Here is a 14,898-nt window from a genome sequence, read left to right as displayed (position 1 = left end):
ACAGGCTGAAGGGGAACAAGAAGGTAGACAGAAGGAGCTGCTGTTGTTATCAAGGCAAGAGATGATGAAGGCTGAGACCCGTGGTTCTCAACCAGGGCTGATTTTTATCCCCTAGGGGACATCTGGCAACGCCTGGAGACATTTTTGGTTGTCACGACTGGGGAGCTGCTACTGGTATCTAGTGGGTAGAGTCTAGGGATGCTGCCAAACATCCTATAATACATAGAAGATCATCCTTTCTCCTCCAGAACACAGATTTCCTGGCCCAAAATGTCAATAAGTACCAAATTTAAGAAACCTTGGGTTAAACCACGGTGATCATTCACTGGGGCTGGAGAGCGATGGACAGACTGAAAAGGAATCTAGGAGGTGAAACTGACAGGACTTGGTGATAGACTGGATGTGGGGCTGAGACAGCAGCAGACGGTATCAAGGATGAGTCTCAAGTTTCTCAACGATGCCAAGCAAAGTTAGGTTATGTCCAGAACTTCTCCTTCCCAGAAAGCAAAAAAAGCTTTTGCTCTGGAATGTTTTTGCTCTTAAAATCTGGTGGGTAAGTCAGGGTGGGAGACAGGCTGGAAGCAAAACTCTAAACTTACTCAAGTGCAGCATCACCAGGTCTGCTGCTGCCCAGCTGGGTTCAGAGAATTTAGAAACGCCTTTCTAGGTCCCAGTTACCTATCCTCTAACTGCTAGGCACTCTGCGTTTTAGAACTTCACTTTGGCTTTTGTTAAAACTTTTACAAATAGCTGTTTACACGGTGATGAGTAGAGTCAAAACTGTGTGGAGGAAACAAACATGTGTTTGGTTTGGGTCTATATTTCAGCCGAAATGCTTTTATCTTGTTCAGCTGATACACAAAGTGTGATAGGTGGAGCAGCAGCAACCAGGAGCTTGTCTGAAATGCAGAAGCTCGGGCACTGCCCTACCACTAAAAAACCCACTGCTGTCCAGATTCCGACTCATAGGGCCCTTATAGGACAGAGTAGAACTGCCCCATAGAGTTTCCAAGCAGCGCCTGGTGGATTCAAACTGCCGACCCTTTGGTTAGCAGGCGTAGCTCTTAACCACTACACCACCAGGGTTTCCGCCCTAGCACTACAGGATCAGAATCTCTAGGAGTTACCAGCTGCCAGTGGGTCAGCTCCAACTCATGGTGACCTCATGTGTAGGAGTAGAACTGTGTTCTATGGGGTTTTTAATGCTGTTCTTTTCAGAAATAGATCACCAGGTCTTTCTTCCACAGTGCCTCTGGGTGGACTCGAACCTCCAACCATTTAGTTAATAGTGGTACCCATTAACCATTCGCACCACGCAGGGACACCAATAGGAACTGGTGTTTTAACAAGCTCTCCAGGTGATTCCCACTACACTAAGATTTGAGAAGCCCTAATCTCGCTCACCTGTAGGTACAGCGCTGGCAAACCGAAGGTCTCAGCAGGTATCAAAAACAAACAAAAACCCCTGAGATAATTTGAATAATGCGAGATCATTTTATGGAACCAGTTCTAGGACTTGAAGAGCTGGTATCCAAATCATCTGAGTGTTTCTTATCTACTTCAGCTTGTAATAGAGAAGTAAACACTAGGGCTTATTAAAATAAAAAAAAAACAGAAGTGTTGTACATGAGTTTCCAAGATATAAATCCTGCTGCCTTTTGGAAGAGAAAAAACAGTATCGAGTGGGAGCAGAGAGTCGGCCCAATGAAATAAACAAGTTCTTAAACAGCTTCCAGTGGGATGAGACTTTCTGGCTGACGCAGGAAGGGCCACGGAGAGTTAACTTCAGGGGAAGAAGAGCAAGCTTCCCTCATGTGCCTGTTGAGGCCATCCAGGGTCTGAGAGCAGAGAAAACCATCTCAGGCAGCTTTCGGGTCAGGCCCTGCTTGGATGGCCTCAAAGCTAGCACTGACATCCATAAAAGTCCCAAGCAGGGCTCCAGTCCCAGAACAAAACTTTCTCTGTAGGTTCAAAAAGCAACATCTTGTCCCTTAGCTTAATACCAGTGATTACTCTACCCGCCCCCACAACAGGGCTTCAAAAACATCCACGGTTTTGATTCAAGTATCACATTTTTGATTCTGAAAAAGTTTATCCAAACACTCCAGAATGAAAACAGAAAGGCAAGAAAAAATAATAAACCAGCTGAAAACAATGAATGATGTATAAACTCTGGGGGAGTGAATGGCTTATTTATAAATCAGCATTACCTAAAACTACGCAGGAAGTCCAGATGACAGCATAAACAGGGGGAACTTGGGAACTCCTTCACCCCAAACCTGGCGCCTTCTTGAAGCCCCAACTTTGCCCTCAGTTTTGGTGACTCGCCTACTCACACCCGTCTTTTGAGCGCCTGTGCGGTCCCGGGTGAGCCGCGGAGCTGTAAATATTTGCCCTTCGCCCAGAGCTGGCCAGCTGCTGGGGCTGCAGCTGACAGACAGGCTGGGGGCCAGGAGGGGAGAGAGTCAGAAAACTTGCAGGCCTGGTGTGCACGCATGAGAGGGGGGATGGGAGGGGACAGGGAGAAGCAAAGCAGATGTAGGCCCTGGGGGCTCTTGGACAAATATGTACCCTTCTCAGCCATGCCATCTGGGGCAGGGCAACCAGAGTGGCAGCAGCATGGCCCATGCCCCTCCCCAGTGAGGCAGAAGCACCCAACTGTTGAAAATGTGGCCTCTGCAATCAGGGAAACCAGTGGTTCTCAGCTGGGGTGATTTTTTTCCCCCCAGAGGACACTCGGCAATGTCTAGAGGTATATCTGATTGTCACGATGGGCAGGGGGTGGGGGGGATTGATTGCTACTGGCATCTAGTGGGTAGAGACCGGGGATACTGCTGAACCACCTACAATGCACCAGACAGTCCCCCACAACATAAGCCCAAAATGTCAATAGTGCCAAGGTTAGGCACTCCGAGGTAGACCCTGAATCCTAGCCGTGCTTCAAGGCACTGCTTGAGGTGGACAAGTTATATAACCTTCCTGAGCCTGTTTCCTCATCTTGAAGGAATAAACAGATAATACATGTAAACTGCTTAGTGCAGTTGCTGGCACATAATAAACACTCAGTAAATGGCACTTGTGGTTACACTGGGAGGCAACAATAGTGGTTAAAAGCTTGAGCTGGAGAGACATGCACACGTGAGTTCAAAACCCAGCACTAGCACCTAAAAGCTCTGTGACTGTGGACACACGCTATGTTACTTGATTAAAAAGGGAACGACTAGGAAGTGCCTAGCACAGTGCCTGGAGCAAAGTAAGCACTGGCCAGCGGTGGCTGTTCTAATTATCACCATTTTTTTTTACCAGGGCAAGGGGATGACTCCAGAGGGTGATGTCAGAAAGGACTGCAGGGCAGCACCTGAGGATTTACTCTCCACTGGGCACACTGCCAGGTCAGGTCCTTTTCAAACCTTCCCTCCTTGAACTCTGACAACCTATTTTACCTTTAGGGAGACTGAAGCACCTGGTGATTAAGTCCCAAAGTCACTCGGCTGGTTAACAGAACGCTCTGAAAACAGTTCTAATGCTAGTAGGCTCATTCTTGATTACTTTACACTGGGTGGCAGGTCCTTTAATTCCTTCTGGAATCCCTGGACGAATACTCCAAAGGGTGCCTCGCTGTGTTGTACCCTGCCCCACGCACGTCTCTACAGACCACAGTTTCCAACTTTAGAGAGATTAATTTAAGCAGCTTGCTCAAGGTCACCCAGCTAGTTGGCAGCAAAGCCCACATCTGAATCCAGCTTTTACTCCAGAGGCCTCTTTTCTGTCATCCTTAGCTCACACCACTATGGCTGTGGGTTCCTACTCTTTCTAGAATCCCTGAGGGTGCATGGATACAGTTTACCCTGTGTGTCACGTCTGCAGGGACCATGGTGTCCAACCTTAACAGAGATTAAGCAACTTCCCCAAGATCAACCAACTGGTCTGAGCAGAAAAATCTTTGAATACAGTTCTGACTCTGGAGCTGCACTCGATTCTTACTCTAAACTTCGTTGTGGATTTTTTCACTCTTCCAGAAACCCTGAAGGTATGCAGCTATACTTCACCGTGTGTCTTGTCTACAAAGACTATGGTTCCAAGCTTAGACAGGTTCAGCGACCTGCTCCTGGTGATAAAGCTGGCAAGACGAGGGAGGCAGGGATGCTCGTGGGATGCTCCTGGCATCCTTGTACCCTAAAGGACCGAGCGGGGCCCTGGGTGCCTAGGAGGGGGTCGGGGCGGGCGGCGAGCGCCTACCTTGCCGCCGGGAGGTGCGGCCACGCAGCGGCTGAGCGAGTCGAGGCGCGCACTGTACTCGGTGAACTTCTTCTGGTAGCGCAACGCCGTCATCTGCAACTCGAGCTGCGCCGCGGCCAGCTGCGCCACTAGCGACTTCTCGCGCTTGCCTGCGCGGAGCGCCTCCTTCTTGAGCGCCTTGTGCAGCGCGCCCAGGCGGGCCTGCAGCGCTCCGTTGTGCGCCCGCAGCGCCCGCGCGCAGCAGTGGCCGCCTGCGCGCTGCTCGCCGTGCGTCAGGGGCAGCCCGCAGCCCTCCTGGCAGCGGCCCACGGGCCGCGCGTCGCACGCCTCGCGCATGTGCGCTTCCACGTCGCGTCGCAGCAGCACCTGGCCGCAGCCCGGGTGGCGGCAGCGTGCGGGCGCGAAGTCGCAGCGCTCGGCGTGCTCGGGCAGCTGCTGCAGCTTGACCACCCGGCCGCAGCCGCGCGCCGCGTGCGCGCACTTGATGTCCAGCTTGAGGATGAGGCGCTTGAGCGGCAGGACGTGGTTGAGTTCCTTGGCCGACAGGCGACCGCGGCAGCGCGCAGGGCAGCTACCCTCCTGCACCACCCAGGGCAACACGCAACCGGCGCAGAAGACGTGGCCGCACGGCGTGGTCAGGGGGTCCTCCAGGACCTTGTGGCACAGCGCGCACTTCAGGTCCGGGTCCACGTCGCCGTCGAAGCGGTCCAGCTCGAAGCCCATGGTGGCGGCCGGGGCCCGGGGTCGCCGCCGGGCGGCCGGCCGCCCCCTCCCTCCCTGCGAGGCGGCCCAGACACGCCGGCTGCGCCGCCCGCTCGCTCGCTCGCTCTCCCCGGACTGAGCCTAATTGCTCCAGACTTCCTCGGAAAATGCCCGAGGAACAGGACTCCTCCGGCCGTATTTGCGCTAGCGCGAGCGCACACTCATCCTGTCTTGGCGGTCTCCCTCCCGCCCCTGCAAAAGGGAGGAGGCCGGAAGGCAAAGGAGGGTGGGGAGATCTGGAGCCTCGCCAAGGGCGACTGGCCCGCCCAGAACTTCAGCCTGAGCCCTGCTCACCGGGGCTCTTCTCCGACCTTCTGCAGTTTTTGATATAGGAGATAAAATGCCAGCCGAGAAAAGTTTACTGAGGTTGGAGCTGTGGCTGCTGCTTTCGCTCAGAAGAGTTCTCCTGGAGCCCGTGCCGGGACTGATCAAGACTGTTTACTCCCCCTTTCCCCCTTTTTTCTTTGTGACAGATTGCAAAGGGCGAAAACATTCGGGTCCCGCTCTCCTAGCACTTACGGCCGTTATTTATTTATTTCCAGGGAAAGTTACCTAGCCTGCAGGACGTTCCTGCTGCAACTCCAGTTCCGATCAGAGGTTCTGCGGGCTCTGGAACAGGCGGGCGGAGGTTTCCAGGGCCCAGGACCATGCTGCGGAGGCGTGAGCTGCCCGGCCGCTGAGGGATGGGAGAGGCGGACGTGCCGGCTCGGTCCACTTCTCCCAGTACCTCGAGTGTCCGCACTGTGTGGCGCGGGCTGTGCTGGGCGCTTTTAAATTGGCCCCTTGAAAAATCATCAATACAATGCTGTGAGAGAGTGTTAGCTCCATTTACCAATTATTTTTCCGCGATTACAAAAGAAATGACGCTGAGTGGTAAAAAGTTAACTGCACAAGTCCCCGCATTATCCCCCACCATCAGGTTACCTGCGTTCCTTCAGTTTTGTTTTGTTTCCTATGTGTATACTTTGTTCTGCTTCCATTTTACCTGTGGAAGCTTAGGCCGGGAGGAGACAAAAATTTGTCTAGGATTCTGTAGAGCAGTGTTTTCTCAAATTTGAATGTCGTTTCAGATTCTGATCCAGGAGGTCTGGGGCGGAGCCTGAGAGCCTGCACGTGTAACAAGCTCCCAGGTGATGCTGGCCTGTTTTCTTCTAAGCTGGGGTAGCTTTTCAGGCAGTACCGTGAGCTTGACTGGGTAGTTTTCAGCAATACTCCTGAGTGTAAAAGGAACACTCTTGGGTTTCAAACCTAGGTGGAAAATTCCTAGCATCGTCCATGGATTTGGAGATTTTTCTTTCTCCAAAGGCTCTAGACATTCCTAAGAAATGTGCAGTCAGAGTCTGTGAGAATGAAATGAAGCTATGGAATTCTCATTTGGAATCCACTGGCAGTTTCTGAAGACTGAAGTGGAAAAGTTGCAGCCCAGTGTTTTAGCATGAGTCTGGGGGCCTGGAAAGTGGGATTATAACTTCCATTTTGTCTAACTGCTGTTTCTTCTCTCCTTTATGTGGCTGCTAAAACTCTGTGACCGACACTATTTAACTGCTTCATCGGAGTGAAAGGATTGCCTTGATGTCCGTAATGATTATTTGTTTCAAACTGACCTTTAAAACGTTGTCATTGACTGGATTTTTTTGGCATGTTGTTGAGTTCACTAGATGACCGTCTTGGTGGTGTTTGTCTATTTGTAGTAGAGACTTTTAATATCTTTCATCAATTCATGCATTTCTTTGATAGCACATGGGTGGAGTATCACTGGCCAGTGTTCAGATAAGCATGTGGTAGGAATCTCCCATCAGTGTATTCATTAAGCTGCTCACAGGCTCTCAGATAATGGGTAAGAAAGAAATGCTTTCAACAAAAGTGTGTGGGCTTGTCAGTTTCACAGGGTGGGCCAGTGTCAACAGGGTGGTAATCTTCAAACCAAACTGGTTTTGAGAAACAGCGAAAGCTCTCAAAAACTCATACACCGTAAACGGGAAATTTGTGCTTACTTTTGGTGTACTCTTGAGAGCGGTCCCACCACCCCTTTGTGGCCCCACAGATGGCTGAACGAGGAGTTGTTGATGAAGGGCTACAGCTGAGGCTGCCGAGAACTATAGCCTACTGCTGTGCGTTGACCTCTTTCGGCAAAAGGAAAGTCTGTTAAAACCACTCCTCTTTGGCTAATTTTAGTATTGAAATCCCTGGAGCTCAGCAAAAAATAAATAATAAACAGAACACATAACATTCTGGAGCACTGGTGGCACAGTGGTTAAGAGCTATGGTTGCCAACCAAAAAGTCAGCAGTACAAATCCACCAGCTGCTCCTTGGAAACCCCATGGGGCAGTTCTGCTCCATACTATACAGTATCTATGAGTCAGAATCAACCATGCATATTTTCCAGTCTTTGAATGTTACAGACAGTACAACTAAGGGTCAGAAAGGCTAAGAGAGAGAACAATTTAGGGCAGAGTTTCTCAATCTCAGCACTACAGACATCTGGATCGTGGGGGCTGTCCTGTGCATTAGAGGGTGTTTAACAGCATCCCTGTTCTCTACCCACTAGATGCCAATAGCACAACCCCACATACCCTGTCATAACAGCCAAAAATATCTCCAGATATTGCCAAGTGTCCCTTAAGGGCAAAATTGACTCCGGTATTGAGAACCACAGTTTTTTTTGTTCATTGCCAAAGTCAGGCAGTCCTAGCGGCCCATGTCCTCTGCTGGCTGGGGAAAGACCAGGTGAACGCAGCATAGTGAGAGCAACCTGGCACTAATGGATGTGAAGAAAAACTGTGGAAGGGGGATGTTTAGTGTGATAGACCTTCCAAGAAAAGGAGCTGATTTCTCCTGACATGGATTAGGAGCTTGGTCACCTCTAGAGCATCTGGGGGTGGTGGTGGTTGTTCGCTGCCATCAGGTTGGCCCCCGACTGGACTCATTGCAACCCCATGCACAAAACACCACCTGGTCCTGTGCCATCCCCGTTATTGGTTGTAGATAGGACCATTATGATCCACAGGGTTTGCATTGGCTGATTTTTGGAAGTAGATTGCCAGGCCTTTCTTCCTAGTCCATCTTAGCCTGGAAGCTCTGCTGAAACCCGTTCAGCATCATAGCAGTATGCAAGCCTCCACTGGGGTGGGGGTGTTTCTATAGGGATGAATTCTTGTCAACAGGCGGATTGGTCACTTTGAAAACTACTCTTGCTGCCTTCCACCACTGCTCCATTTTCCCATCAGATTCTGCAATTTCTAGCCAAGATGTGGTCCCAAGCCCAACAGAAATGTGATTTTTGTATTTCCCACCATCACCCTCTAGTGTTAAACTCTGTTCTTCTGGGCCTTCCCATCAGCATGTTTAATCAGAAGATGCTAATATTAACTACCATCTACTGAGCTCACACTTGGTGCCAAGCAACCTGCTCAGCACTTGATGGGCATTATTAATCCTCACAGCACACCAGGTAGATGTGTTGTTAGCCTCTGTTCACAGATGAAGAAACTGGTTTACAAAAGTTGAACGTAAGTTATCCAAATGGCAGCTGGGAATGTAAACAGGTGGATTCCAGAACCCGCACTCATAACCACTGTTGGCATTATGCTGCCTCCTCTAGAACCCCTTCCTCGGGAGACACTACCTTACAAGCAATTCCGTTCATCTCGCCACATCTCCGTCTTTACTCATCTCACTTTTCCCTGCACCAGTCCTCCACTGGCCCTAGAGACCTGATAATTTGTGGGTTCAGAACTAGAAAAAGGAAAAAAGTCAAGGTTGTTTGTTTCTTTGGTGGCTTCCCGAGGCCTAAATAAATGATGCTGAAATGGTATCATTGAATTAGATTAATCAGCATCTTTTACCAACGGGAATTGCTGCCAGAGAGCCATTCGCAAACAAGCGTGAAATATTTCAATCAGATTGTTTGTCTCCTGACAAAGTTAATGCCAAGTCATTCTGGGGGCCTGGGAGATTTGTTTGTCCTTGGGTGGAAGCTGGCAAAGAGAGGTATGTAATTTTCGATCCTGGAGACTTTAAAAGACTTGGTTGAGTAAGTCAGGCTGACCTGTCACAGTCGGGGGCATTGGGTAGAAGAACAGGGTGAGTTGGAAAAATGCTTCTTACACATTTGTGCAAAAGTCTGGTGCTGCACATTGGTGAGACCCCCTTCCCTGTCATCCACATAGGGATTACCTCCACAGCACTTGTACATCCCCTTGGGTAACATTCATCATGTTTGACATATCTTAATTTATTCAATAATTATTTATTTAGTAGCTACTAAATGCTAAGTGGAAGAAAGGCCTAGTGGTCTAAAAAAAAAAATGGTCTACTTCTGAAAAATCAACTATTGAAAGCTCTGTGGAGCACAGTTCGAGTCTGACACACATGGCGTCTCCATGAGCTGGAATCAACTCGACGGCAACTGATTTGGCTTCTTTGGTTTGCATGCTAAGTAGGTCTACTCTAATGCCAGTGCTGCAGAGGTGAACAAGTTGGTCAGTGTCTCTGCCCTTGTGGAACCCTCTTTATAGGGGAGGAGGAGGCAAATATCAATGAACAAATACATAACTGAGATATTTATGGAATGGGATTAAGCATACTAAAGCAGCACTACTGAGAGTGTGATCTAGGTTCCAGAAACGTGGACATCACCTGTGAGCTTGTTGGAAATACAAAATCTCAGGCCCCACCCTGGTCCTACTGAGTTAAAATCTGCATTTTAATAAGATCCCTAACTGATTTGCAAGCAACTGAAGTTGGAGAAAGGAGCCCTGGTGGCCACCAGTTCAAACTACCAGCCGCTCTGTGGGAGAAAGATGGGGCAGCCTGCTCCCAGAAAGACTACAGCCTTGGAAACCCTATGGGGCAGCTATGAGTTGGAATCGACCCAAAGACACACAACAACAACAACAAAGTTAGAGAAGCACTGTTCTAAAGGACATAAACTGATGCGCTGGAGAGAAAAGAGAGGAGACCACGGCAGTCTGAGGAGGTGAGATGTGAGCGGTTACTTGAAGGGTGAGAATGAGCCAGAAGTAGTAGAAGAACATTCTAGGCAGAATCAACAGAAAGTGCCAAAATCCAGAGGGAGTCAAGGACTTGGTCTATGTCAGTACAACGGAGCACGCCTGCAGCTGGAGCAGAGTGTACAAGATAGACTCACGTAAGGGTAGAGAAGTAGGCAGGAGTCAAACATACAGGAGGCTGCAGGACATGTATGATAAGGAGTTTACACTTATTCTAAGAGTGTGTGATGGCACCGAAGAGTTTTGGGGCAGCGGTGGGATACAGCTTGATCAATGTCTTGTTTCTACTCTAGATTACCTATTAAATTTGAAGGACGATGTCTACATTCTATCCCACATGTTGAACATTTAGTAGGGACTTAAATACTTGTTGAACAAATAACTCCTCCCTCTTCCTGCCGCATCTGAATGCCTGCTTCTAGGATCCTAAACACAGGCCGGTGCTACTACCATTAGGCATATGTCTTAGGCTGGGTTCTCTAGGGAAACAAAAGCAGTCGAGTGTATAAATACATATATATAGAGAGAGAGAATTATATTAAGGAAATGGCTCACAAGGTTGTAGAGGCTAGAATGTCCCAAGTCTGTGGGTCAAGCTGGAGGCTTCTCCTGATTAATGTAGCAGCCGCAGCTGGCGAACCCAAGATCAGCAAGTCAGACGCAGGGCTCTGGCTCACAGGTTCAAAGACTGACAAATTCCAAGATCGGCAGGCAAGACAGCGGATAAGCTGCTAATTCAAGTCCCAAGAACCAAAGGTCTGATAGACAGATGTCAGCTGCAGGATCCAATGTGAGCAAAAGCCTACGAGCCTTGCCAGAATATCTACCTATACTGGATGCAGGCCATACCCCCAAGGAAACTCCCTTTCAACTGTTTGCCTACTCACAGCAGATCCCATCATGGAGGTGATCACATTATATCCAATCTCATCATGGAGGTGAGTGCCAAACTACACCATAACTGCTAAAACAGTGAGAATCATGGCCCAGCCAAGTGGACACACAACCTTAATGATCACAGTGTATATGTTACAATACATATCACATTCTCTGAAATGGGCTTCTGTGGCCTAATGAGGGTACATACCCACCATTTAGAACATTGTTTCCATGACATAATCTACTCTGAATTTTGAACAACCAGCTCCCATGTGAACAACTGAATTACCACCAAGTTGTAATTTGACAGGCTTTTGTACAGCATGTCAGATATGTACAGATTTGTATTTCGTACAGATACAAATATGATTCCACAGACTCATGACGTTGTAGACACGTGGAGCTAGAAGGGAACATCTATTTTATTTGCAAAATACTCAGCTACCATCATGTAGAGAACATTAAAGATAAAAATATGAGAAAGGACAAGGACCCAGCTCTTGTCTTTAGAGAGCCCTTACTCCAGGGCTGCTCACTGGATGAGATTAGAAATAGTTTTAATGCAAAACCAAATGTGTCTCACCCAGTCCAAACTAATGATTTTCAGATGAGGGAATAAAACCCCAGAGAAGTTAGGTGACTCTCAACATATATGGTGAAATATACTGTCATCAGACACCTAGATTCGGCTGCAACATAGTATAGTAAAGAAAGGATGTGGATAAGTTGAAATCGTCCTACACTGCTACTGGGATTGTAAAATGGGGCAGTCATTTTGGAAAAAAGTTTGTCCAGGTCCTCTAATGATTAAATCTAAAGTTACCATACGACCCAGCAATTCTATTCCTAAATATATATGCAAGAGAATTGAAAACATTTGTCCATATAAAAACCTGTATACAAATGTTCATAGCAGCATTACTCCTGAGAGACAAAAAGTAGAAATAACATATATGTCGATCAACTGAATAATAGATTAATAAAATATGATATATCTACACAAGAGAATATTATCCACCATAAAAAGGAATAAAGTGCTGATAGATGTTACGACATGGATGAACCTAGAAAACATTAGTCTATCTGAAAGCAGACAGACACAAAAGGCTACATATTGTATGATCCATTTATATATAGATTCTATAGAGAGAAAGATTAGTGCTTGCCAGAAGTCGAGGGAAGAGAAAAATGGGGACTAACTGCTAATGGTTATGAGGTTTCGTTCTGAGGTGATGAAAATGTTCTAAATTTAATTGTAGTGATGGTGATCTAACTCTGTGAATATATTAAAAACCACTGAATTATATACTTTAAAAAGATGAATTTTATGATATGTGAATTGTTTCTTCATAAAACTATTATAAAAAACATTAATAGGATTCTGTTAATAAGCAAGAAAGGAATGACAAATATTAGATTCACACCTAGCATTCTGTGTGTTTCTGTATATATTCATAAACTAATTTTTTCAAAATTATATCTATTCAGCTAGGGCTCGTTTTCTCATTCATGTCGAATATAATGACTTGTATTACACCTCTTTTTGCCTGCAAGTTTCTAAAATGCATTCAAAGTGATTCAGGCATTGATTCAAAAAAAAAAAAAAGAAAGAAAGAAAAGAATTGGCTACATCATTGAAAAGCCCAGAAAGTAAAAATGGCTTCAGGCATGGCTGAATCCAGGTGCTCAGACTGATAATCTGCACTGCATTCCTTTAAGCTGGCTGCCTTCTCAGGCAGGCTCTCCCCACATGGCTGCACAGCCAGCCTTAGCTGTCCCCGGTGTATCTCCTGAGTTCATCAACTCCAGCAGTAGGAGCATCCTTTTCCTACAAGTTTTAACAAATGCTCAGGCCATTAGGACATGATGACCCAGCTTAGGCCACACATCCCTCCTGACCAGGGAATGGGGAGGGCCTCACCCAGATCACAGGAAATGAGGGGAGGGGAGGGAGTGGTTCCCCAAAGAGCTGCCAGACAGGCGAAATACGTATGTAAAATGTAAACTACAGTCTTTTTACAGAAATTGTCACTGATTCTAAGGCAGGGGGAGCACTACCTGAAAAAACATATGCATCCATTATCTTGGACTGAAGTTCAAAACATCCCATCAGCCTGTGTAACCATTATCAGTTATATTCAAACTTGAAGCAATCATCTGTGCAGGGAACAAAAATATGCATGAGAAGGCAACATAAAGGTCTTTTTTATGTGTACATTGAAAACTTCATATGTGAAACAATATACCCTCTTCTTTCAGTTAAATCACGTGTAGATACAGTTTCCAAAGACAACATTTAAATTTTTAATGTTTAAAAAGCTTCTGTCGGAGGCGGGGCCAAGATGGCAGACTAGGTAGACGCTACCTCGGATCCCTCTTGCAACAAAGACTCGGCAAAACAAGTGAATCGATCACGTACATGACAATCTACGAACCCTGAACAACAAACACAGATTTAGAGATGGAAAACGAACAAATACAGGGAAGCAGAGATTGTTTTCAGAGCCTGGAGCCAGTGTCCCAGTCAGGTAACCTTTGGCGCCCAATTTAGGGCAGAGCCCAGGGGAGCTGACGGCGCAAACAAGGGGCCCAGCCCTACCACCCTGAACTCACCCCGGGAGGGGGCCCAGCTGGTTCATACGGGCGGCGTGGCGACGCAGCCAGTGGGAGAAGTCCCCGGGAGGCAGTGACTGCTCTTGGAGCTGGGAGAGCAGCGTCCCAGCCGGGGAATCGTGCCGCCGGGATTTTGACTGGGCGCTGGCACGGCGCAAGCACAGTGAGCTGCTCCACTCCCCTGAACTAACCCCGGGAGGGGGCCCAGCCAGTCCGCGGAGGCGGCGTGGTGACGCAGCTGGCGGAACGAGAAGTCCCCGGGAGGCAGCGACTGATTTTGGAGCCGGGAGGAAAGCGTCCCAGCAGGGGAACCTTGATGCTAGGAGTTGGATTGGCAGCCGGTGGCTTCAGAGGGCCAGACCCCTGGGGGCAATCTCCACACAGCCAGCACACATAGGCAACACGCCCCGCGGGAATCTCAGATACAATAGTCATTCCAGGCAAGACAAGCAACTCTGGCTATATTCTGAGGTGCTACTCTCCTATCTCGCTGATCCCTCCCCCACCCTCCCCAGGCGGCTTCATTAACATTGGAATTGCCTGAGCCAGAGGGAGAACGGCTCCAGCTCCACGGGGGCTTTGCTTTCCCCCCCACTTTTTTTTTTCTTCTTTTGGTCTTTTCCTAACCCACTCTTTCGGCCTGAGAGAAGGAACAACAACAACAACAACAAAACCCAGGGACCAAAAATCCACCCCTAATTGGACTAAAAACACAGAACCAGCTACAGCCAAGCATATATGATCCAAATCTCAGACTTTCATCCTTACAGGGAACAAGGTGGCGGTTATAATCCAAAGGCAATTCTGATAGGGATCTGACTGCATTTTTTTTTTAGCGGATTTTCTGGAAAAACTAGTTTCCCAGTGATGGCTTGGAGACAGCAGTCCATATCAAACCACATAAAGAAGCAGACCATGAGAGCTTCTCCAACCCCCCAAACAAAAGAATCAAAATCTTTCCCTAATGAAGATACAATCCTGGAATTATCAGATACAGAATATAAAAAACTAATTTACAGAATGCTTCAAGACATCACAAACGAAATAAGGCAAACTGCAGAAAAAGCCAAGGAACACACTGATAAAACTGTTGAAGAACTCAAAAAGATTATTCAAGAACATAGTGGAAAAATTAATAAGTTGCAAGAATCCATAGAGAGACAGCATGTAGATATCCAAAAGATTAACAATAAAATTACAGAATTAGACAACGCACTAGGAAGTCAGAGGAGCAGACTCGAGCAATTAGAATGCAGACTGGGACATCTGGAGGACCAGGGAATTAACACCAACATAGCTGAAAAAAAATCAGATAAAAGAATTAAAAAAAATGAAGAAACCTTAAGAATCATGTGGGACTCTATGAAGAAGGATAACTTGTGTGTGATTGGA

The 14,898-nt window shown here is 47.5% G+C and overlaps 1 protein-coding gene across 1 annotated transcript in view; it reads right to left on the bottom strand.

Moving 5' to 3' along the window:
- Positions 1 to 5,018, bottom strand: part of PDZRN3 (PDZ domain containing ring finger 3) — a 275,570-nt gene extending 270,552 nt beyond the window's left edge. Inside the window, exon 1 of the mRNA XM_023548073.2 lies at positions 4,240 to 5,018. Coding sequence (XP_023403841.2) covers positions 4,240 to 4,962 — 723 coding nt within the window. The 5' untranslated portion in view covers positions 4,963 to 5,018. The remainder of the gene's footprint in view (positions 1 to 4,239) is intronic.
- Between the last annotated feature and the right edge of the window lie 9,880 nt (positions 5,019 to 14,898).

This window comes from Loxodonta africana, chromosome 22 (genome assembly GCF_030014295.1).
Source record: "Loxodonta africana isolate mLoxAfr1 chromosome 22, mLoxAfr1.hap2, whole genome shotgun sequence".
NCBI classification, from domain to species: Eukaryota; Metazoa; Chordata; class Mammalia; order Proboscidea; family Elephantidae; genus Loxodonta; species Loxodonta africana.
Note: the sequence above shows the minus strand (reverse complement) of the source record. Positions and strands in the feature narration are given on the sequence as shown.